Here is a 24,808-nt window from a genome sequence, read left to right as displayed (position 1 = left end):
TCCACAACAGAGCCTAACTCTGTCAGATAACAAAGGTGCCAAGTCAGAATGCACATGCAAATTAAATTTACAGCTATTGCAAAATGCACCCTGTGCTTTTGCTGTCATGTTGGCATTATTAAATACCCACCCATGTGTTTTGCCAAGATTTGCAGTATAATAAATCTGCCACATGGTATGCAAAGATGATTTCCAGAACACTTAGGTACTTTGGTGATGGTTGGCAGGGGAAACTCTTAAGAAAGAGGGAAAATTTTCGTTTCCTGGGCCATCATGTATCTGTTCTTTAGCAGCCCTCCTTATGGTCCAGCAAAATGATATGGGATGTACTCACACTATTCGGAACAACTGCATATGATTTTAGCTTGATGTAACATTATCAGCAACTGAGCATATTGTTTATGATGGGACAGGACCATAGCTCAGTGGTAATCAGTAGCACTCTTAAAACCCAACTTCAGGGTCTAAGTCCAGGACCTCAAAGCTTGGGGTTCCCTCAAACGAGCACCAGATGCAGGTGATAACAGCTGGTGGCACAGCAGGAAACAGGCCTAACGTCAGTACTCAGCATAATGGGGCTTTCTCTAAAGTCTTTCTGGACACATGTAGGGCCCAGATGCAATGACTCTGGGGAAATAAAGATGGTGGGCACCTTGGTCAGCACGTCACTGTGCAGTGCGCCTGGCTGCCCACTCCTCTAAGAAGTTACCCCTTCCTACTTATTCGGAACTCTACAAGTTTTAACTTTTGATTTGGAGGTGTAAGCACTAGAGAGGATATGGCACCAGTCCACAGTGTCACCTGCTGACAGGGCATTGTCATTCCAGGATAGTCTGCCATACTTGAGTAGAGCCTGTTCAGCTGCTGCAGGTGGTGCCCCTTATCCTTCTTGCAACGGGATCAAGTGCCATTGTGGCCATCTATCATGTTACACATTTGAGCCACTAGAATTTACTGCAGACAACAAATTATTGTACACTTCCTACTTAGTCACTTCCATTCACCTCTAATGGCCAAGCTACATGTTACACAGGAGATCTATGATTGGGTGTCCCAACTCCTTTTCCAATGGTGTGCGGCATGGGTGGAGCTTTAATAGGGCCTGCACTATCAAATGGGAGGCTGGCTGGTCTTGCACCACCAACTCATGCAGAAGCACAGAGACATGGGTACTGGGGGTATAGTTGTAGCCAACAAGGGCCTCAGTCTATCAGCTTTCATTTCTTTATTTTAAAAAGTCTCAGAGAGTTATGAAGCAAAATGCAAGCCCTCCTCACCCCCGCAATTTCTGTGAGCCAGCCTGACTGCTCCTATCTTTCTGTCTTAGCCAATGAGTGAAGCCACAGCTGTGAGTAATGAGTGAGTTCTGTTGTTCAGACACAGAATTCCTGAGGTCCTGAAGAACTGCAGTTTTCCCCTCTCATGAGCTTCTTTCTGGCTTGTGGTTTCTCTTTCCTTGTAATTTCTGTTTGAGATCAGGTACTTCATATAAGTGTGGATGTTAAAGAATCCCATAGTATACACAACTACTCAGAAGCAAGTCTCTTGATGTTTAATGGGTACAGGATTGTAGCTTAGTTTTTCTTGTGAGGAAGGGGCAAGGAAGGGTTCATGGTGAGAGGGTCCCTTCAGAATACCAATCTGGGAGCAAGCTCACTTGAATACAATCTAAACACACAATAACCATGCTGGGTTGGCTGAAGCCTGGAGATGTACTAATTTGAGGGGGAGGAGAGAGAACAAAACATGCCCCTCCCTTTACAAAGATTCATACTTTAGTTAAAGAAAGCAAAATATGATGCCTGTGATGCAAGTGCTAATTCCCCTTTTGCAGTCATTTTATACCTCCTATATCTTCACAACATCCATGTGAGGTAGGTTTAGATGACAGGTGGTAACTGGTCTAAGGCAGCAAGTGAGCAAAGAGATGACGAGTCAAGTGAGTTTAAAATGGGAAACTGTGAATGTTCAGAGTACAAGTTTTGTTTGCTATAAAAATCATAGAATGTCACACTCAAAGCATGGAGGGCCGCTGTTTTCTTGGCTCTGTGTCTGTGTGTTTTCTTGTGTCTCATCACCTGTGCTGTATTACAAATTATATAGTTACAGATGCTAATTTTTAATATCTATCAAGTTGCCTAAATGTTTTGCTGCTGTTGTTTGTACAGTGTGGGCAGTGGCAATGGTGGAATGGAGAGAAATGTTAGCGGAGCATTTCATAATTGGAGTGTGGTTATCCAATCTCTTGGTTTGTTGATTTTTTCTAGGGAAATGCAGCAGTGGGATTGGGGAGAGGGAACTGGTTAAATTGACTGTAGCAGCCACATGTGGGGAGGGGTGATTAGTTGCTTTCCCACCCATGAGGGGAATATTGGGGTTCTTGGGGGTGCATTGATGCTGCTAGTATAAACACTTAAATGGTTTTTTGCTGTTCAAAGAGATCAAGATGGTGTACATGGCACTCTCCCTTTGCGTGTTATCTTCACAACAAGGCTGTGCGGTAGGTGAAGGGCACCAAGTGAGCTTCATGGCTGAGTGGGGATTTCTTTTTGCTCAAAAATGAAGGAAAAAAGTGCTACATTTATTATGAAGTATTAATAAATAACTACAACAAATGAATACAGTGTTTGCTTTTTAATTATTTAAATCTTGAATTTATCCCAGCATGAGCATCTGAGCAGAACTGCTGTAAATCTTATTTCACGTTTGCCAGGCTATTATACATCTATATTATTATTATTATAAACAAAAACAGCCAGGATTGTATCCACCTCAGTTCTACTCAGAGTAGACCTGTTAAAATGAATCAACCTAAGTTCACCATGCCCATTCATTTCAATGGGTCTGCTGGGAGTAGGACAAGGGTTGAATACAACCCCCCAGGTTTTATTTATGGGTTGTGTCCCATACTTTCTTCTAAAAAAAGAGAGGAAAAGATCTAAAAGGAGGGGGTGGGAGAAGCCGGGAGCCACGAGAGAAGTTGCATGCAGCATGGCCTTGCTGGGCCTCTCCACAGCCTTCTTGGAAGAGAACGAGAGAAGCCAGGTCACCCATGGAGGGGGATCTGCCTCCCCAGCCCAGGCTACAGCATTCTCCACCCTTTGCCATGCTGTGGAGGTGGTCAGGGGGAAGTTCACAAGTTCAGAATGCATAACTTCCATATCTAAACGGAACAGAGCAGAAGTTTGCAGAAAAAAGGCAAGTCAAAATGGAATTTCATTCCACTTTGATGGAAGGCGAGTGGATCAGGCCCAGCTAGTGGATCCTAACCCTGCCTGAGAGTAAGCCCTATTGAACACAATAGGGCTTACTTCTGAGTACGCATGCATAGGATTGCACAGTAAATGTGTTATGGAGGAAGATTATCATTTAACTTAGAGCACTTATGCTGGGCTTTATGGCTCCATGAGAGTACCACCAACTTAGGCAGGCACCATACACCCCTGTGGTGCGGTGCCAGTTCTCCCAAATGAAAGCATCCTCCAGTTGCTGTTTGCTTGAGGATGGGGATGGGGAGAGGTTATTATATTTTCCGCTATGGGGAAAAAGGAGATTAGGTGAGGAATTTTGAAGAGGAAAATGGTGAAGGAGGCAAGGAAAGGGTTAAACACCTTTCTCCTCTCCCCCACTACTTGCTGTTGCTAACACACACACAAACAAAAAACAAACAAACCCAGACTGGCTCCCATGGCTGCATTGCAGTTAGCGTGCACGCACACACACACACACACACACACACAAGCCATAGATCTCCTGCATAATGTGTAGTTTGGCCCTAATTTTAGTTAGCAGGAACAATGAGAGAGTTAACAACCCTGATGATTGTCCTCCAGAGAACAGTATACTATCCTGGACAGAGACAGGTTTGGCTTTCCAAATTACACCTTTCATGTTTAATCACTGTCACAAGTATACAGTTGAGAGTTCCACACGGAACAAGAACAGTGAAAGCAGAATTTTAAAAAAAATGACATTCAAAAGACAGGATGGCTGTGCCACCATTTAAGTAGTCACATTGTTTTTAGAGGAATATTGAAACCAGTAGTTGTTACTGCATTATACAAGGCCCAAGTTAAAAGTAAGCTTTGAGAAATTGGTTGGTCAACGACTAAATTTTGAGCTCATACACTTGGTTCCAGTTCAGGTAGGTTGCAACGTGCAACACAAACTAGTACTCTGCATTAATCAGTCTCAGACAACAATTATGCCCTGCTTATTTATTTATACATATACATACATACAGTACCTTCAAAGCATTTATACCCCCTCTTCAGGCAGAAAAGCTCCCTCGGTGGCTAATAAATCAATGGAAATAACACAGCCCCTGCCTTCAAACTTACAATTTAGAAAAAAGACAAGACACAAAAGAAAATAAGAATGGAGAGGGAAGAGGGAAATCAAACTAAGGCACCAAATTCTTAACAGTACAAGGGCTGCTCACCGTTCAGGAAACAGACCTTGGTGGCCGCAGAGAAGTAGCTTGGTGACCCAATCTTCCTAGAATTGACTGTAATGCAGCCAGACGTTGCTGACCTTGGCCTTCTGGGGCTTATCTGGAATTTGCTGGCTTCTTGTCATTCCCAGCTCAGGTGATAACCATCACCCCCAGAGCAGATTGTCATCAACGATGATTAGAATATGCTTTTCACTCAAGAGCATATATTCACAGGGGTAGAAAATGCATACATGCTCCGTGTTACGCTTTCCTCAGTGTGATTCCTTATGAATCCAGGGCAGATGCCATGTTCCCAGTCTCCTAACCATAGCTATTTGGCATGCACTGTGGGATCCTGCACTCCCTCTGTCTGCCTGAGTTCCATCTGGTCCTTTCCAAAGATTACTTTCTCCATGGTGGTGTTATTTCTACAACACACTAACTGTATCTCTTAATGGGAGTTTGAAACCAGGTTTGTATGGGTTTGCAAAGCCTGACTAATTATTTAACATTATTTAGGAGGAGAGTAGTTGCTGGTCCTTCTTAGCACCCATCCAATGGCAAAACTGCTAGAGTTGGGCTGTTTTGCCAGCTGCCACTCAAAAGATTTTTTGTTGCTCAAAAGATTAAAACATGTCTGTTTTCTAGTTGGCTGCCCTTATCTTTTTGCTCTTCAACACAATGCAATGATAAGATGGAGACCACATTTGTAGGAAAATGGGCCAGAACGGATTGTGCTTGCCTTCTTCCTTTTTTGTCACAAATGTCCATTTGTATCTCTCTTTTGTATGTACATATCGGTACAAACTGCTGACTCACAGGGGGACATGATGTAGGGCAATGGTTCCCAACCTTTATGAGTATGGGATCCCCTTTATACATACAAAAAATTTCGTGACCTGCCCCATGCTAATTGAAAAAAATCACATCTCCAAAAATCCCTTTCCATAAAAAGCTCTCTGCAGACAGGGAGGTGTTGCTTTCTTTTCTTATTCAAAGGTCCAATCAAATTGGTATCCCCCTCCCCCCTGACAGTTTGAAGATGTACAGTCCTATCTCCCAGCACCAGTGGGTTACAGTGTTGGACTAAGATCCAAGTTCAAATTCCCACCCAGCCATGAAGCCCACTGGGTGACCTTGGGCCAGACACAGTCTCTTAGCCTGCCCTATCTCACAGGGTTGGTGTAAGGAGAAAATGGAAAGAGGGGGAAACCATGTGACCACCTTGAGCAACTTGGAGGAAAGGCAGGATATAAATGCAATAATAAATAAATAAATAAATTTCAGCTGCAGTATTTTGACCCGTCTCAGCCAACCTGCTGAGCTTTTTAATTATAACAACAACAACAATAATAAAGAAGCAGCAGTGTGGTAGTGATGTGGACGCTAGATTGTGAAGAGAAAAGGGTGGATAGATTGAGTAGGGGGTTAGTGCTTTTAGGGCTTGGGATGATCATCAGAACTGATGACTTGGTTAGCATACACTTGGGGAATGAGAGTGGAGCAAAAGACTTACCAGCGCATGCACACACAAACACAGCTGCCCCTCCTGCAAGCATCTGCAGGCTTGCATGCATTTGGGCACATGGGAGGGGGGAAGCCCTTAGCCCCCACAGCATCTTGGAGAGAGAGAGAGGTGGGGGTGGAATGTAGGTGGAAGAAAAGGGGGATGCTGGCACATACACTTGGCCCAGAGATGAGGGGCAAGCAAGTCCTGAGCATCCTCACTGCTCCTTGGTTTCGTCTGGGCCAAAGGCGAGATATGGGTGGCCTTGCAAATATGAATAATATTTAAAAGGAGATGGCAGTGAATCAGGAGCCAAGAACGGCAGGCTGGCTGGCTGCCAGGAAGGAAGGGGGAAAGCAGCCTTTCCATGTAACCTTGCTTCTTTTTGTTTCACGAAAAGCCGTCTCCTCTCGTTCTGAGTAAGGACGTCATCAGAAGCGGCAGTGTGAGGAGATGGGAATCAGCAATAGTAATCCCCGCTTCTTCCTGGTAGCTCCACCCTCAGCCTCCTTTGGCATCTGCCATGTGTTTCATAGGCAGATGCCTGCCTTTGGAGCGCCTGAAAGATGCTGTGCTGCTTCAGGAAAAGTCCTCCCCTCTCGTTTGGAGCAAGGGGGAAATGTCGTCTGCAGTGGCAGTGGGGAGAAGAGTGTCCAGGGAATGAAGACTTAAAATAATAATAATAATAATTCACTTCTTTACTGTTTATGGCCCCTCTGGATTATTTTGTGACCCCCCTGGGGGTCATGGCCCCTAGGTTGGGAACAACTGATGTAGGGCTTTCCTGGGCCATAATACCTGCAGTGGACTTCATTTTCCTATCTTTTCAATAGCCTGAACTCCGGGGGGGGGGGCTGCTTTCAAAAAATGAGGAGGATGTAGGATAATTCTTTCTTTTGCAAGAAAAAACTCAATGGGAAAGTCAAAGAGTCGGTATGTTCTTTCTTTAATAAAGTATGTTAGATGTTCTAGAGTAAAGATACAAATTTCCACAGCTAAAAGTGAACATCTAGTCACTATATGGTCATAACCACTCTGCTGTAATGTGATGGTCATTACATGCAACAGACTTGAAACAGTCACATGGGAAAGATGTAATAAAATCAGATGAGTCTCTAACAGGTTGAAAAAATCTTTTAGAGTTCCACACATTAGTACTAATTAGCCATTTATACTGCATATTGTTTTCTATCAGATTACAGTTATCCGTGAACAATATGAGCTGGTTGTCTTTAGGTGACATAAGAAACTGGTACTTTAAAGAACAAAGAACCATCTAGGAAGCCTAACGTAACGCAATATGGGATTATTATGACTAAATATGTTGATAGTTTTGGATGGACACATATATAAAACCAAACACTTCCAGCATTATCAAAAATCATATTCCAGTATATAATTGAAAAGATATACTAAGACATGGGAATACCAAATTTGATTTCTCTAATGGAGTTACTTAGATTTCATCCCTGTCCTTCAGTAAACCTCTGTTTATTTGCTGAAACCACAGATGATTACAGGCATTGAGGAAGCAAGGATAATAATAATTATAGCAAACATGTTTTTAAAAATCCCAGCAAGGTAATAATAAAAAAACCAAACTGCATTGTTTAGTGGCACTAAGACTGTCCTCACAAGAAAAAAAAAATAAGATGATCCCTGAATTATATGTAGACAGAAAGATTCAATCATAACTAGATTACAAAACACTCCATAATCTTTCCCCCCATATGATGACAGATGATTTATCATTCTCCAATTTCCCTCTTACTTTGCTTTCCACTTTTAAACAGCAGTTTGCTCTGAATGACATTTTCCCATTTTATAACAGCAACAAATCTAAACAGAAAGGAGTATGGTTAGTGATGTTTAAAGGATCAAAATTAATCACCATCCATGTAATCCTCTCTTGTCATCCTTGCAAACTCAAGAAAATTAAATAAACCTGCACAGAAACCATAAGGGTGAATCCTGAGGTGGTTACTGTGTACGTTTAAATGAGAAGGAGTGCTAGGTTTACGCTGCCATAGAAACCTTGCATAACCACAGTATATTTTAGGTCTTGCATCCAGAAGAACAGCCATGTGACCATTTTATGCATTACCCCGCAAACTGTATTTGTTAAGCTCTTTACACAACAGGATTACTTCCACTTTTACAAGGTACATGGGCATCTTCTTGTGAAGAATTATTTGATAGTGTCTGAAAATGTAAATTTGAACCTGCCACCATACAATAGCAATGGCCTACTGATTTTGGTCATCTGCCCAGGACGTTCATGGATACAAAACTATGAAAAAGTACCACAACATTGCAAGCCCAACTGAGCAAACTCACCCAACAAACGTACTCCATTCAATTCATGACCGTGACTTTTCCATTGACCACCACTTCCAAAATCTGGGGCAACATTCCCAGGAGAGCTATGTGTTATGTAACAAGATTCAGTGATGCTTTGGGGTCAGGTTACAATTTGGTTTAGCATGACTCATGCTGCAGATGGATGGGTAAAAGTATTCTTAATGCAAGTAACAACTGTGATTAATCATAATTAACATCTTCATGCCCTATCACTTACTATGCACCCGATTACATAGTGATGGTTATACTGCGTTTGTTTGGAAAAAAATTAAAATGTACAAGAAAGGTGTTTTAATTATAAAGCTTTGAAAATATCCTTCACCAGCATCCTTCAGAACAGTTGGAGAAAAAATAGGCTGCATTAATAGTAGCAACTTTTTTTTATTACAGCCAAGGGTCCTAGAAGTGCAACATCCTTAGTAAAAACGCCTTTCCTAATTGTTACACATTTCATGGCCAAGAAGTTTTCATTTTCAAATGCAATTGGAAAAAACAGACTAGTGAGCTAATTAGGTCTTTTTAGAGGCTGACATCATTGAACCATTGCCCCTCTCTTGAGTAGATAGAGAGAAAACCTGTCATGGTATATTTGCATACAGAAATGCATGGGTAGGCACAGCTGGATACCAAAGTGGTTTTCATTATGAGCACCCATTCCCCTTTGTAGTTCTACTGTGTTCGACCTGCAAGCCAGAAGCTGTTTGAAATTTAATCTGTTCAACACCAGTGCCTTGATAAAGTGAAAGATCCCCAACAGGTTAGTGACTTGGGCCTATTAATCTCAATAAACCCAAATTCTTCCCTTGGGTCAGTGAAACTAATCAATGTAATCTAGGGCAACACTGTATATACAGTTTAACACTGGCTGCCTATGAAGGTAGAAGCCTATTTAGAAGAGTGTCTCAGTAAAGCCCAGATTTTCAGCTCCATGAAGTTATCATCTGGTTATTCTAAAACTGGCAATGCTGGGTGAGATTCAGAGCAAGAACTACTTTGAATTTATACTCTAAAAGCTAGAAAGGAACATTATCACTACTCTATTAGCATTATTTACTGTGCATTAGTTCTAGACATGGACACATTAGTTATCCTTTGTTTTCTCCTCTTACTGTGGTAACAGAATAAACGTCCTCCAGAAATATTTTAGCCTGCTCTAATGTTGTGAGAGAAATCTGTGCTACAGTGAAACATGACATCCTTGATATAAAAAGCATGAGGAATTTTGCTGCCCTTTGTGAAATTATGTGCACTAAATTTTGTTAAAACAACAAGTGTAAGGGAATTGTTTCTACATGGTTAAGGAACACTACAGCATTATGACCCTATAATGAGCCTTGTTCTTTGGCCTGAGGGCATTTCAGAGGTCCCGAAACAGCTATAAAAATATGGTCCAGACAATACTGTACAACAACAAAATTTGTTCATCAGGATACAAGTTTATATCCAGTGGAGACTAAAGTGTAACTGTTTCAAAGCAACTAATTTGTACTTTGTATTACTTTACAACTGATGCTCTCATTTTTGTTTGATATTAATAGTAGTTACTGGTTTTCTGTTGTATGTAAATTCAGCATAGTTTTTTCTTCTTCCAGGGAATGGTTCAGGACGCAGCCATTGTCTCAGTGCCTGGTACGCAATCGGGACACATTTGTAAAACTTGTACTTTTCTCATTTTCTAGTTGCCATATTTGAGAAAGAATATCCTACTTTCTCCTGAGACCAAATCATCTGTGAGGATCTAAACCGATTAAATGGTCATTTCCACATGTTTGGACAGGATGCTCCATGAGATTATATGTTGCATGTTATTCTACAAAATGAGGGACTATGAGTTACTACTTCAGTATTCCAAGAAGTTGCTAACAAAGTAAACCCATAAGTACTTTTCGTCCTACGTTAGATCTTGATATTAACATGTGCATGTTTTAAAGGCAATAATTATATATTATCTTGATTTTCTTGCTGAAATGGATTGCCTTTACCATGTCTGTGCTCTGACAGAATATTTAGGCTTAATGAGTTCCCCCAGTCCTGTAAAGCATCAGGTCCACATACCAATGTGACATAGCCAACTTCACAGGCTTACTTAAATTTCCAAGGGGCTAACAATGGTAAAGTCAGAATCCTTGCTGTTGCTGCTGCTGTCATCATCAGGGCTGGAACTGAGGTTACTAGAAGAGGCAGATATGGACCCCATCAATGGATCAGAAAAGGCTAAAGAAGTGTGACATGGGGCCTCATTTTTGGTAGTCAGATCCTTGCAGGTTGGCACAGTCTGCACATGCCCAGGAGCAGGACTAACATTTCCTTCCTCTTCTTTGGGATGTAGAATATAGTCATCAGGGCGCCTGTTGGCAGAGCTTCCACTGGAATCATCAACAGCCTGTGAAACAAGAGTTTTGAATAGGCAATGAAGTCAGAAAACCCATTTTTAGTATCATGTCTGTTGCATGTACCATCACAGTTGACACATACCTTTACAGGTGTGGCTGCTGCTGCCTCCATCATCGCTCTCATGTAAAGGTACACACCAATAAAGGCACATGTAAAGGGGATCCTAGTTGGGAGCTCTTTAACAAGGGTCCCTCCTACAGATTATAATGGGTGAGTGGGTTTATTGGGTCGAGGTGTTCCCTAGCATAAACATGCACAGGACTGAAGCTCTTTGGATCATTTGCGAATTTCCCTCCCACCACAATAGTGTTGTTGGCTTCCCAACACACAAACGTCTGCACATTCTTTACAATGATGATGCACACTTGGATCATCTCTCGACAGAAAAATGTCACATGTGAAGTGGCTCTTGGTGACTCACAAAGTGAAAAATGTTAATAAGGCTCAATTCTAACTATAGCATTGCAAAAATATATTATAAAATAAATCCATTATACAGTTTAAAATGAAATGTCTAAATTTATATGTAATTAGTTTCTCAGATATATTCATTCCCACAGCATCCTTTGGAATACACTTGCTTTTTCTGACGCTGATATTTCTAGAGGTGAAATATCTCCCCACTCCTTCCTCTGCCAGTTTCTGTTTTGGGAAACTCATAGTGACATGAAGCATGTTTTCTCTCATCTGCCACTGCCACGTAATAAATGGGATATGACAGAATTAAACTTCCAGTAGCTTTGGAAGTTAACAACCTTATACCCAGTGCCATATGGCTTCTCAGAACATTTTTCCTGATGAGTATTTCTAGAAGGATAAAAGTTATTTGTGCCACCAAACCCCTCCCAATAATATGTTTTAAACAGGGCTAGAAGCCTTATGGGTGTATGCGTATATCTCCCTTCAACTATCCATGAGAACGTGAGGGGCTAGACCTAGGGAGCAGATGGGGGGACACCATTGCTGCGGAGCAGGAATGCAAATACATTGCCTTGTTTGCCAGTAAACATGCACTGGATTGGGCGTCTATACAGTGCCTTGCAAAAGTAATCGGACCCCTGACCAGTGCTTTCATATTACTGAATTACAAATGGTACATTGTAATTTCGTTCTGTATGATATTTTATTTTGACACACTGTGCCATTTGTAATTCAGTAATCTGAGAGCATTGGTCTGATTACTTTTGCAAGGCACTATAAACTGCAGTTTAATTGTCAATTGTAGTTTTATTTATTAGCCGGGGATGGGGCTTTAGATAGAAAGGAGGGAAGGACCCTGAAATCAAATCCACCAGTGAAGGATGACTGTGTTCACAGAGCAAGGAGGGAAAGGTGTTCTAGGCAGGTTCCAAGCAGCTTGTTCATCATTCCTTTTTCCTGCTCCTTCTTCACTTGCTTCTTCTTCCCCTTTTCTCCCAGGAGCTCAAATTTTCATGTTTATCCTCACAGCAAGGTCACTGTGTGAGCTTCATGGCTGAGTGGGGATTACTTTTGCAAGGGACTGGATATTCCCATCTCAGCTTATTTAAGAAATAATGAGAAAAACATCATGTCCTGGGGAAGAATGGCAGGTAGTAGAAGCCTGACATCAGTGTCGCTGATGCAGAGTGAGAGAAGGAGTCTCTTGAGCCAAATCATGGAAGAGAGACGAAACAGCTTTCTTTACCTTTGTTTCAGAAAAAGCAAACTCCCTTTCCATTTCCTTAAAAGGCAAAACAGCTCTGTCCCTCAAAATTTGCAAAGGAGAGAGAATGCAGCTTGTTTTTTTTAAACTACTGTAGCGGCAGGACAGGAACAGCAACATCCTGATGGAACGTCCTCTGCTCAGCATCTCTACTGAGAGTTTACTAATATGCAAATGTATTTAAATTTAAATCCAACAAGCAAAACATTTAAAGCTAATTTTCCCTGGCCTGTTGCCAGCCCTAATTGTAAATATTAGAGTAGCAATTTTGACTGCTTCCTGATCTTGTAGAAAGAAAAGATAATGTGTTGATCATATAAGTAATTAGCCTTTTGTAAAATTCTGAACTAATGCTCCCTTTTCCTCTACCTTATTGTGAAGTTCTCCCTCCTTGCACATGTCACAATTGGGAATACATAATTGTTTTCATTTATCATGAGATGACAAGTAGCATCTGCAATCGTTTTATAGAAAAAGGCCAAATGCCGATTGTCCTATCAAGCATTCAACTGCCCTAGCTCTAATGAAGTCTGTAATGATTGAGGCAGCGGAAAAAAGAGGAAAGACAATGCAGCCTCCCCCTCTCTCTCTAAAAAAAGAGACTTCTGGAACTTTCAGCCTTGCTAATCTCATTGGTAAGGATTTAACATGAGCTTAATTGTGCCACTGAAATCTATGGGACTTAAAAATGCTGGGTCATTTTTAATCGACACGTTACTGGCTATTTCAGCACAACTGAGTATGTATGGAAAGTAAAGTGTGCTTTCAAATGCAGGTAATCATGGCAAAATAAACTTTATGTCTGAAGAAGCCCTAAGGTTTTTTTTTAAAGATGAAATGTGAGCAATCACAACATAATTGCTATACAGTAAAGCAGAGGCAGCAACTGCCTCACACCTACTACTATAGAGGGCTAAAAGAATCAATACAATTAGTTATTTTATGTGGTAATACATACAAAGCCCAATCCTAAGCATGCTTGCTCTGTGGGGCTTATACCATAAGTAAGTGTATTTAGGACTGCTCCCTTTGATAGGGTAGAAACCAATGCATTACAATGGTCTAATTAATTAATGGCAATATTTTAAACACTTAGCTGCACTCACAAAATTCTTCCAGCTTGACCTAATGATATCACTATACCACAGTTTATCTCATTAAAACTAAGAGGCTGTTCCGGTGTCCTTTGGGGGGTTAATATTTGATCGCATAGGCCACTGAACTTAACATTTTTTAATTTCTGAAAATTCATTAGTTTCTAATTCTTTAAATACTGGACATCAAAGCTAAACAGAACAAAGCAAGACATGAAAAACAGGGCTATTAATGTTTCCATGTACTCTCATTTTTTAAAAATATTAAGTATTACATGGTTAATATATTGGAACTGATTTACATTATTATCTAAGCAAGATGGTTCCGTAATAAATCCCACCAAGAGAAGGCAAAAAGCAGCAGCAGCAGCAGCAGAAGAGAAAGAAAAGGTAGAACAACAATCTAGCACCTCTAGCTTCTTTAGACAGGATATCCAGGTCTGATCTCAGGTGGAAGTCCTGCTAGACCAGGCCATGCTACCTCTGCCTGAGCATAATTTCTCTGGGTCTGGTACAAATGTAACATGGATCCCTCTTCCCATGAACCCTTGACTGGTTTGAAAAAATAACAAGAAAGGTTTTATCCATTTTTTAAAAAAAACTTTAGAAATGACTACTTTCTTATAGTCACCTTTAGATTCCTGATGTTTCTGGTTGCCTGATTTGTTTTTAAAGCCAGATGATAGCACAGGATTGCTTTTATTAATTAAGTGCACCAACAAAATGCCCTTAGAGGGTGGTCCTTATCCTTGGGATCTAGTGTCAGTTCTTCCATGCACTCTACGGACTGGGGCCTAAGTCATTTGCCTACAGATGTTCTGCAACCTGTAAATCCTATTGCCTGCATTGGCTCCCACTGAGATCTCAATGTCCTGATGTTTATGGTGCTTGTGTCTCCTTCCTGCTGGCTTATCCTGCCAGTGCATAGTAAACACCAGCAGAAACTAAGGACCTCTGGGACTTGTGGATCTTGAAAGAATATGTCACATTAAGTGGTACACCTCTCTGGGCCTATTGAGTCATCATGCCAAATCATGGCTTGCCATTATGAACTTTGGACTTGTACACTTGCTCCACCCATTGTGGGGTGAGATTGGGAAATTATGATCTAGCATACAGCAAGTTACAACCTGTCTGTCAAGTCTGTCTCTCAAGCTACAAAAACTAGTTTCCTAAACAAATTCTCTTTCTCTCTGTTGAGAATATTGTTCTTTTTTAAAATACTGTTTCTGACTGGCAGCAGCAAATATAAAAAAATCTGGCAAGATGTAGAAAGCCCATGTAGATAAGGGAAGTAAGTTTGCACCTTCACGCATGATATATAATTTGAAAATGGAAATGGACTGCCTCCAAGTCAATCCTGACTTATGGCGACCCTATGAATATTCAGTATTCAGAGGTGGTTTACCATTGCCTTCTTCTGAGGCTAAGAGGCACTGGCTGGCCCAAGGTCACCCAGTGAGCTTCATGGCTGTGTGGGGATTCGAACCCTGGTCTCCCACATATATAACTTAGCCTCGGTTTTTCCTCATAGAAATGAGCTTGCAGCCAAGAGGTTGGGCCCTCTGGACTGCTAGGCCCTGATAAAGTGTAGGTGACCCCACCCCCACCCCAATGTTATACTTTGGCCCTAGTGTCTGCTTGCTCCAATAGTAAGCTGCATATTTTTGGCAATGAATAGGTACAATTATATAGAATATTGGTGGAAAGTGGCATTGGGGTCCTCTGCCCTGTCTACCCCACCACCTGAAAAGCTCACTGAAAGGAGACAGTCCTCCTCCACCAAAGCTATATGCAGATGTTCACCTTTCACTTGTACCATATAATTCCCACTGCCACTTTCTTGGATCCGCTGTATATGAGGAGCAACTCAACCACCTCTCTTTTTATGTCTCTGGCTTCACTTCTAAATGGAACTACCTCTGCCCAAACATCTGACAGCTTGCCAGAGTGAGATCTCCTTGTCTTTGCTTATTTGAGCAACTATTTATTCACTTAAGTAGTTGTAATGATTTTGACTTCTATCCAGTTCTGTACAGAAACATGATGTATAGGACCATACCTCCATTAAATTCAAAAGGGCTGCTTTCATCTCCTTCAATGAACTAGGGTTTCATGCTATGAATTAGTCTTCTGTACTAATGTTTTCTCTATATGTTGCAGTGTAAATACGTTTTTATGATAGCAGCAGGGCATCTAGTGGCATTTCACTATCAAAACTATATTAAAATCTATATTAAGATGCTAAAGTACTGCACTTTAACAGTGCTTTCAGCAGACTGAAAAGCAGGCATAATTTATTAAAAAAAGAAAAGAGTATTTATTATTATTTGCAAAATAAGTATAAAAGGGCTATACTGTAGGGGTAACTGTAAAAAAAAATAGTGCAGAAATAGTCTATCCTAACATTCATAAAAGAACATTCTATTAAGATGCAACTGCCTGTTCTGTAAAAAGTATCAATTCGTTTTCCATGAGATATAATTCACATTAAATGGTGTGCAATTCTCTACATTCTGTGCTAATGAAATTATACTTACATTGGAAGTCCAGTATATACAGGTGGAGCCTGTTACAGTAGACCTGGCTGTCACAATGTAGTATGGCTGTTAGGCAGATATGGCCTGCCACAGCTTGCAAAGGAGCCAGAAAGGAGTTTTCTAAATAGAAGCTGTCCATTGAAAAAAGTAACTTCATCCTTACATCTCTGAGGCAGATTACAACTGATACCAGTGAAAGGCTTCTGAGCATGTGTGAACTATTACTGCAATAAATTCAGTCAAAAACATTTTAACATTATATCTTTTAAGTTCAAACAGATATTCTAAACTGAAATGGTATTAACATTTTGAAGAGCCAGGGCAGATTTACCAATGAATAATGACAAAGCTTAACTAGGTTTTGTACTGCAGTCTATATCCCAGCCCCATCAATGGCTCAGCAACTTTCCATGGATGGCCAGTTCCAAATAGAAAATTGTTGAACCAAAGACCAAGTTGCAAGGCCTACAATGTACATCATGCCCACAAATCCCAAATTTTACAAACAAAACTAAAGCAGGATGGGATACAGTGCTAGCTTGTCTTGTATTGACAAGACTGCCTGGCGGGAACTTGCCAATTCTGCAAGTTTCTATTGTTTGCTGATTGGCTTGTTCTCTTAGGCATGTTTACTATCTGACCAATTAGGCAGACTTCTATGAAGTGTTTCCTATGTTAACTTTTTAATTAAAAGGCAATACTGAAGGGAAATAGAAATCCTGATTTAGGGCTCTCCAGCGTACTGAGACAGGAAATCTCCATCTCTTAAGAGACTATGAATTTGCACACTTAAAGAGGACAACCTCAGAGGAAAGGGTTTTTAAACCATACATATGAAAAGACAGTCTACTGATACATAGCATCACAAAACCAACATAAAATAAACCTAAAACCTAGGGACTCCTTTATCATAGGTGCAATCTATTGGAACTTCTAGTGCAAATAATTTTAAATAAATGGGAATTGCTCAAGAAAACAGCTATGATATGGCTCTCCCACAGGTCTTATCTATTCCTTTTTTCTGTTTGTTCGATGATTGTAGTTGAGACTTTTTCATTTTAATTTATACTACACTGCCCTGACATTGCTCTGTGATGGGTGGGTTAAAAATAGATGAATATTATTCCTGGCACTTGGCAGATATATTATAGTCTACTTTGAAGTTGAAGTATCTGCATATATATGTGACAGAAGAACCTAATGTGGCCACGTCCTACAGTTAAGGCAGGTAGAGATGTTTCCCTTCATAACTTGCACAATCATTTATAAAAAAAAAAGCTACCATACTGATTTGATGAAAAAGCAGAAACAGCTGAAAGGGAGGAATGGTTCAAAACAGTTGAGGATAGACATAGTGGAGCAATGCTGATCAAATGCTATTGCCTAATGTTAGTCTAGAGGATAGAGATAGCATGAAGAATCAAGCAATACCAAAACATGCTTATCTTCAGTTGTGAAACTGCTAGTTTCAATAGTCAATTTCTGTCTCTTTTAGAATAATACAGTTCATATATTCAGGAAAACATGGACTTTTAATAGAAGTAACAACTTCATTTGAAAGTCAACAGATTGTTGTGCAGTGAGAACAGGAGAAGCCAAAGATACTTGTCTGAAAGGGAGAATATAAGAGTCCTGCTGAATCAGACCAAAGGCCTATTTGGTCCAGCACTCTGTTTCCCAGAGTGGCCATCAAATGGGAAGTGCACAGCAGGTCACGAGGATACTAGCTTTCTTCCTCTGTGGTTTGTCAACAAGTATTCAGAGGTGTACTTGCCTCTGGTCCCAGCAATAGTAAATAGCCATCATGTCTAGTAGCCATTAAAAGCCTTGTCATCATGAACTTTAAAGCTATCCAAGTTCAACAACAACATTTTTATTGCAGTCAATCAGTCATGAAAGAATATACAACTGTATAAATACATAATCACAAAAAATATGAAGATTAAGAGCTAACAGTAATTGAATGTCTAAGAGATACCATTACATTCAAAAATATTGCTACCTGTTCAGTAATGAGTATGTTAGACTGCCCAAAGAAAATACTCAGAAGAGTCACTAAAGATTGACTAAGAAACTGTCTCATATGGGGGAAGGTTTTACTTCCTCTGACTCCATAATAAAATCTACAGTAAAAAACACACATTCCATATTTGAAGGTAAAATGCTGAAACATGTCAAAAAGTATAAGGATGGCATACACTGATTAGAGGCAGACCTAGTCAGGCCCAGTGAGCATGGTGAACATGGCCCATTGCATAAAGCTCTTGGCCATCCATATATTTTAATCTCTGTTTAGCAATGGATTTAGCTTACACTGGGTCCAAGGACAAGAGATAGGAAGGGGACAAACTGACAGTTCTCATTTTACCTATTAGGTCTTTTTTCCAGGTAGACATACAAGAATCAAGTAGCACATGATAAACCAGAGATATTGGGGAAGTGGAAGAGCAGATTCTTAGCCAATAATGAGTAGGTCTATGCTAAGGTGCTTAATGAATTAAGTCCAGCTTCTAAATTAAGGGCAGCATTAGCAACACATTTGGGTGTACCTAAAGTGTCTCTAAGAAAGAGGGACTGAGAAAATTTTCTAGAGAAAATTTAAGCCCAGGGAACCAGACTGAAATGCCATACAGAATCTGACTAACTACCTTTGCTTGATACACCTGTAAGGCTGCTGGAACAAATTTGTTTCCTTTTGTATAGAAAAACCTAAGGATTGCTTTAACTATGTACTCTGCTTTTGCCTTTGCTAATTTGGCCCACATAATCCACTTGGTAGAAAAAAGAACCAAATCCTAAAATACTTGTAGGAGTCGACTTGTTCTAATCCGTGTCCATCCATGAACCGGGAATACTTAACCCTCCTTTTTGAAAACACAATAACCTTTGTTTTTGCATAGTTAACCATAAGATGTTCTTGCCTCCAAGTTGATGACCGTCAGAAAAAGAAATGTTAAAAGATAAATTCAGATTCTAAAGAAAAGTTTCAAAGGGAGATGGAAGTTGCTTTTGCTACTTCATGTTTTTCCTAAGTGAAATAACTATAGCAACAATTATTTTCTAAGCCTGGAAACCACTGCATAATTACTTGCGAGTAAGCGGCACTGAATTCAATGGAACTTGTTTGCCAGTAAACAAGCACTGGATTGGGCCTCTGTGTTGCCTTTTCATTTTGTTTTTAAGCTTTAAAAAGTACCCCAAGCCCCCTGAAGAATTTATCTGAAATGCATGCACTTTACCTGCTTCACTGGAGGGAGGGGTTGCTTTGCAACTGAAAGTTGTTCCATGGCTTCACTTGTCTCCTTGCTCCAATTGTTGGAACAGTAGTGATCATCTTCTATTGTGATTTGTTCATTCTCCTCTGCCTCCAATTGACTCTGATTGAAACGCAGGGAACCTTTCAAAATATCCTTGATCTGTTTGTCAAGGAGGCAGGGAAAAAAGTACTTTAGCTGCATTCTAACAACTACCACTTAAAGGCAGGCCCTCTTCAGAATCAATCTTATGCATTGATTGCCTGAATTGTTGAAGAAATTTACAAAAATGACAACTGTACTTCTGAGTGAAAGCATTAGAGCACTACTGAACAAGAATGAGGTGGTAAAGGAAATGCATTTAAAATGACAACATACACCAACTCCCCCTGATGTTATTAAAACATTGACACATGTTGTAGTATATTGATTTGAGCCCTTTCCAGGCGCAGCCTAGAGTTCCATAAAGTACTGAAAAATGACAAGAGAAAAGACATAGATCATAACAGATATTTTAACTGAAAGCACACACAGTACATGATCTTCCAATTACAATGACATTTTAATATGAAGAAGAAAGTTTGTGTATCATTAAAGTTCCCCTACGATCACTCAGTGGAAGTGAGTGGGGGGGGGGGGAAAGGCCTAGGTATCAAAAGCCCATAAGAAGTTGCAATATGTAGAGCTTCTGGTCTCACAAGATCTCAGAGAAATGACAGTAGTGCTGGTGAGATCTCATAAACCCAAAGCAAAGCAAACAAAAACTGGAACATTTATAGGAGTCAGGCATCTGATCTATCCACCCACCCTATTGGAACATCATGGGCTAAAACAAAATCCCTTTATAGGGGCTAGGACAGAATTTTTACATAACAATTTGACTGGCTGTGTAGTTTTGGCCTTCTCTGGAGTGCCAAATGGCATAATCTGGTCTGATTAAACTTTTTTGGCTATTTTTAATTGGAACTGAAGTTTTTAGTTAATTTGATTGGTTCAACTGCATATAGTCTTATTTGTCATAACATTGATAACATGGGCCATAGACTAACGTGGACTAATATCAAGAGTAAGGGAGTACAGATTAACTGAAGCAGAATGCGAGGAGGGACATCTCTGGTGGGGTGGGGGTGGTATGGCAGGACTTTCACATGGCTCTCAAAATAGTGCCACTATCTTAGGTTGTGAGAACAGGGAGAATTTCTGGTGTTTCTCTGGGGACCCTGCTAGTGAGGGAACTGATGATTAAAATGGGTGGCTTGTCATGGACAGCTCCATGGAGTATTAGATTCAGTTTAGTTGCCGTTGTTGTTATGTGCCTCCAAGTCTACGACTTATGGCGACCCTATGAATCAATGACCTCCAAGAGCATCTGTCATGAACCACCCTGTTCAGATCTTGTAAGTTCAGGTCTGTGGCTTCCTTTATGGAATTGATCCATCTCTTGTTTGGCCTTCCTCTTTTTCTAATCCCTTCTGTTTTTCCAAGCATTATTATCTTTTCTAATGAATCAGGTCATCCCATTATGTGTCCAAAGTATGACAACCTGTTTCATCATTTTAGCTTCTAGTGATAGTTCTGGTTTAATTTGTTATAACACCCAATTATTTGTCTTTTTTGCAGTCCATGGTATCCACAAAGCTCTTCTCCAACACCACATTTCAAATGAGTTGATGTTTCTCTTATCCGCATTTTTCACTGTCCAACTTTCACATTCATACATAGAGATCAGGAATACCATGGCCTGAATGATCCTGACTTTGGTGTTCAGTGATACATCTTTGCATTTGAGGACCTTTTCTAGTTCTCTCCAGAGCTTGGAAAAGTTACTTTTTTGAACTACAACTCCCATCAGCCCCAGCCAGCATGGCCACTGGATTGGGCTGATGGGAGTTGTAGTTCAAAAAAGTAACTTTTCCAAGCTCTGGTTCTCTCATAGCTGCCCTCCCCAGTCCTAGCCTTCTTCTCATTTCTTGACTATTGTCTCCAGTTGGTTAAAAACTGTGCTGCGGTATTGATAATCCTTGACAAGTTCAATGTCCCCATTGCCAACTGTAAAGTTGCATAAATCTTCTGTTGTCATTATTTTAGTCTTTTTGACATTCAGCTGTAGTCCTGCTTTTGTGCTTTCCTCTTTACCTTTTATCAGCATTCGTTTCAAATCATTACTGGTTTCTGCTAGCAGTATAGTATCGTCTGCATATCTTTAATTATTGATATTTCTCCCTCCAGTTTTCACACCTCCTTCATCTTGGTCCAATCCTGCTTTCCGTATGATATGTTCTGCGTATAGATTAAATAAATAGGAGGATAAAATACATCCCTGCCTCACACCCTTTCCGATGGGGAAACAATCAGTTTCTTCATATTTTGTCCTTACAGTAACCTCTTGTGCAGAGTATAGGTTGTGCATCAGGATAATCAGATGCTGTGGCACCCCCATTTCTTTTAAAGCATTCCATGCTTTTTCATGATCTACACAGTCAAAGGCTTTGCTGTAATCTATAAAGCACAGAGTGATTTTCTTCTGAAATTCCTTGCTCCGTTCCATTATCCAATGTATGTTTGCGATATGATCTCTGGTACCTCTTCCCTTTCTAAATCCAGCTTGGACGTCTGGCATTTCTCGCTCCATATATGGTAAGAGCCTTTGTTGTAGAATCTTGAGCATTACTTTCCTTGCATGGGATATTAAGGCAATAGTTCGATAATTACTGCATTCCCTGGGATCCCCTTTCTTTGGAATTGGGATGTACATGGAACGCTTCCAGTCTGTGGGCAATTGTTTAGTTTTCCGTATTGCTTGACAGATTTTTGTCAAAATTTGGACAGATTCAGTCTCGGTAGCTTGTAGCAACTCTATTGGTATGCCATCTGTTCCTGGTGATTTGTTTCTTCCAAGTATTTTAAGAGCAGCTTTCACCTCGCATTCTAAAATTTAAGAACATAAGAACATAAGAAGAGCCTGCTGGATCAGGCCAGTGGCCCATCTAGTCCAGCATCCTGTTCTCACAGTGGCCAACCAGGTGCCTGGGGGAAGCCCGCAAGCAGGACCCGAGTGCAAGAACACTCTCCCCTCCTGAGGCTTCCGGCAACTGGTTTTCAGAAGCATGCTGCCTCTGACTAGGGTGGCAGAGCACAGCCATCATGGCTAGTAGCCATTGATAGCCCTGTCCTCCGTGAATTTGTCTAATCTTCTTTTAAAGCCGTCCAAGCTGGTGGCCATTACTGCATGTTGTGGGAGCAAATTCCATAGTTTAACTATGCGCTGAGTAAAGCAGTACTTCCTTTTGTCTGTCCTGAATCTTCCAACATTCAGCTTCTTTGAATGTCCACGAGTTCTAGTATTATGAGAGAGGGAGAAGAACTTTTCTCTATCCACTTTCTCAATGCCATGCATAATTTTATACACTTCTATCATGTCTCCTCTGACCCGCCTTTTCTCTAAACTAAAAAGCCCCAAATGCTGCAACCTTTCCTCGTAAGGGAGTCGCTCCATCCCCTTGATCATTCTGGTTGCCCTCTTCTGAACCTTTTCCAACTCTATAATATCCTTTTTGAGATGAGGCGACCAGAACTGTACACAGTATTCCAAATGCGGCCGCACCATAGATTTATACAACGGCATTATGATATCGGCTGTTTTATTTTCAATACCTTTCCTAATTATCGCTAGCAGGGAATTTGCCTTTTTCACAGCTGCCGCACACTGGGTCGACATTTTCATCGTGCTGTCCACTACAACCCCGAGGTCTCTCTCCTGGTCGGTCACCGCCAGTTCAGACCCTATGAGCGTATATGTGAAATTCAGATTTTTTGCTCCAATATGCATAATTTTACACTTGTTTATATTGAATTGCATTTGCCATTTTTCTGCCCATTCACTCAGTTTGGAGAGGTCTTTTTGGAGCTCTTCGCAATCCCTTTTTGTTTTAACAACCCTGAACAATTTAGTGTCATCAGCAAACTTGGCCACTTCACTGCTCACTCCTAATTCTAGGTCATTAATGAACAAGTTGAAAAGTACAGGTCCCAATACCGATCCTTGAGGGACTCCACTTTCTACAGCCCTCCATTGGGAGAACTGTCCATTTATTCCTACTCTCTGCTTTCTGCTTCTTAACCAATTTCTTATCCACAAGAGGACCTCTCCTCTTATTCCATGACTGCTAAGCTTCCTCGGAAGCCTTTGGTGAGGTACCTTGTCAAACGCTTTTTGAAAGTCTAAGTACACTATGTCCACTGGATCACCTCTATCTATATGCTTGTTGACACTCTCAAAGAATTCTAATAGGTTACTGAGACAGGACTTTCCCTTGCAGAAGCCATGCTGGCTCTGCTTCAGCAAGGCTTGTTCTTCTATGTGCTTAGTTAATCTAGCTTTAATAATACTTTCTACCAGTTTTCCAGGGACAGAAGTTAAGCTAACTGGCCTGTAATTTCCGGGATCCCCTCTGGATCCCTTTTTGAAGATTGGCGTTACATTTGCCACTTTCCAGTTCTCAGGCACGGAGGAGGACCCAAGGGACAAGTTACATATTTTAGTTAGCAGATCAGCAATTTCACCTTTGAGTTCTTTGAGAACTCTCGGGTGGATGCCATCCGGGCCCGGTGATTTGTCAGTTTTTATATTGTCCATTAAGCTTAGAACTTCCTCTCTCGTTACCACTATTTGTCTCAGTTCCTCAGAATCCCTTCCTGCAAATGTTAGTTCAGGTTCAGGGATCTGCCCTATATCTTCCACTGTAAAGACAGTGGATGATGGTTATGTTGATAGATTTCCCGTTTAATCTCATTGATGTAACTCACTCAGACCTTGCGTTGTAGCTCCTAATTGCTTTTGGTACATCACTTCTCACTATTAAAGCAACCCCATTCTTCTTAATTTCTCATTTCCTGCATAAAATATTTTGTAGTTGCCTGATTGAAAATGTCCCATTCCCATCCATTTTAGTTCGCTCACACCAAGTATTGTAATGTTGATACGTTCCATTTCTTGCTTGACGATTTCTAACTTTCCCTGGTTCATGCTTCTCACATTGCATGTTCCTATTGTGTGCGTCATACAACTCCAGAGTCTCCTTTCGCATCTGTGCGCATCATCCTCTGGGCTTCTTTTCGGCTTTGACCCAGCTGCATCATTAGTCACAGGGCTACTCATACTTGTCCTTTGTTCTTCCCCAGTAGCTCGGTGAGTGCCTTCTGACCTGGGGGGTCTCATCTTCCAGCACTATCTCGTGTTGCATTTTGGATACTCTGTTCATAGGGTTTTTGTGGTAAGAGATATTCAGAGGTGGTTTACCATTGCCTTCCTCTGAGTTTGGATGCATCTTAGTCTGGTGTCTCAGCTTTGACCATTCCGCCATGGGTGCCCCTGCTAGGAGTCTAGCCTCTTGGTCTAGACTCCTGATGGCATAACTCTTAGCTTCTTCAACACTCTCAAACCCCCTCACCATGTTAAGATGTGCATCCTAGTTGCCATATTCCTTGATAAAGATGGGGCCTTTTATTCCCAGGTACTGTTTCTTTAGCTCACAACAGC

At 40.8% G+C, this 24,808-nt stretch overlaps 1 protein-coding gene across 6 annotated transcripts in view; it reads right to left on the bottom strand.

The window, feature by feature from the left end:
- Positions 1 to 6,869: 6,869 nt before the first annotated feature.
- The window catches only part of TBC1D5 (TBC1 domain family member 5), a 741,088-nt gene continuing 723,149 nt past the window's right edge, over positions 6,870 to 24,808 (bottom strand). For all 6 annotated transcript variants that reach the window (XM_061587418.1, XM_061587420.1, XM_061587415.1 and 3 more), the window contains 2 exons: positions 19,255 to 19,431; positions 6,870 to 10,686 (listed from right to left, as the gene is read on the bottom strand). In XM_061587418.1, coding sequence (XP_061443402.1) covers positions 10,390 to 10,686; positions 19,255 to 19,431 — 474 coding nt within the window. In that variant the 3' untranslated portion in view covers positions 6,870 to 10,389. The remainder of the gene's footprint in view (positions 10,687 to 19,254; positions 19,432 to 24,808) is intronic.

This window comes from Rhineura floridana, chromosome 10, assembly GCF_030035675.1.
Source record: "Rhineura floridana isolate rRhiFlo1 chromosome 10, rRhiFlo1.hap2, whole genome shotgun sequence".
Classification (NCBI taxonomy): Eukaryota; Metazoa; Chordata; class Lepidosauria; order Squamata; family Rhineuridae; genus Rhineura; species Rhineura floridana.
The sequence above is the reverse complement of the archived record's forward strand: the minus strand, read 5'-3'. Positions and strand labels throughout refer to the sequence as shown.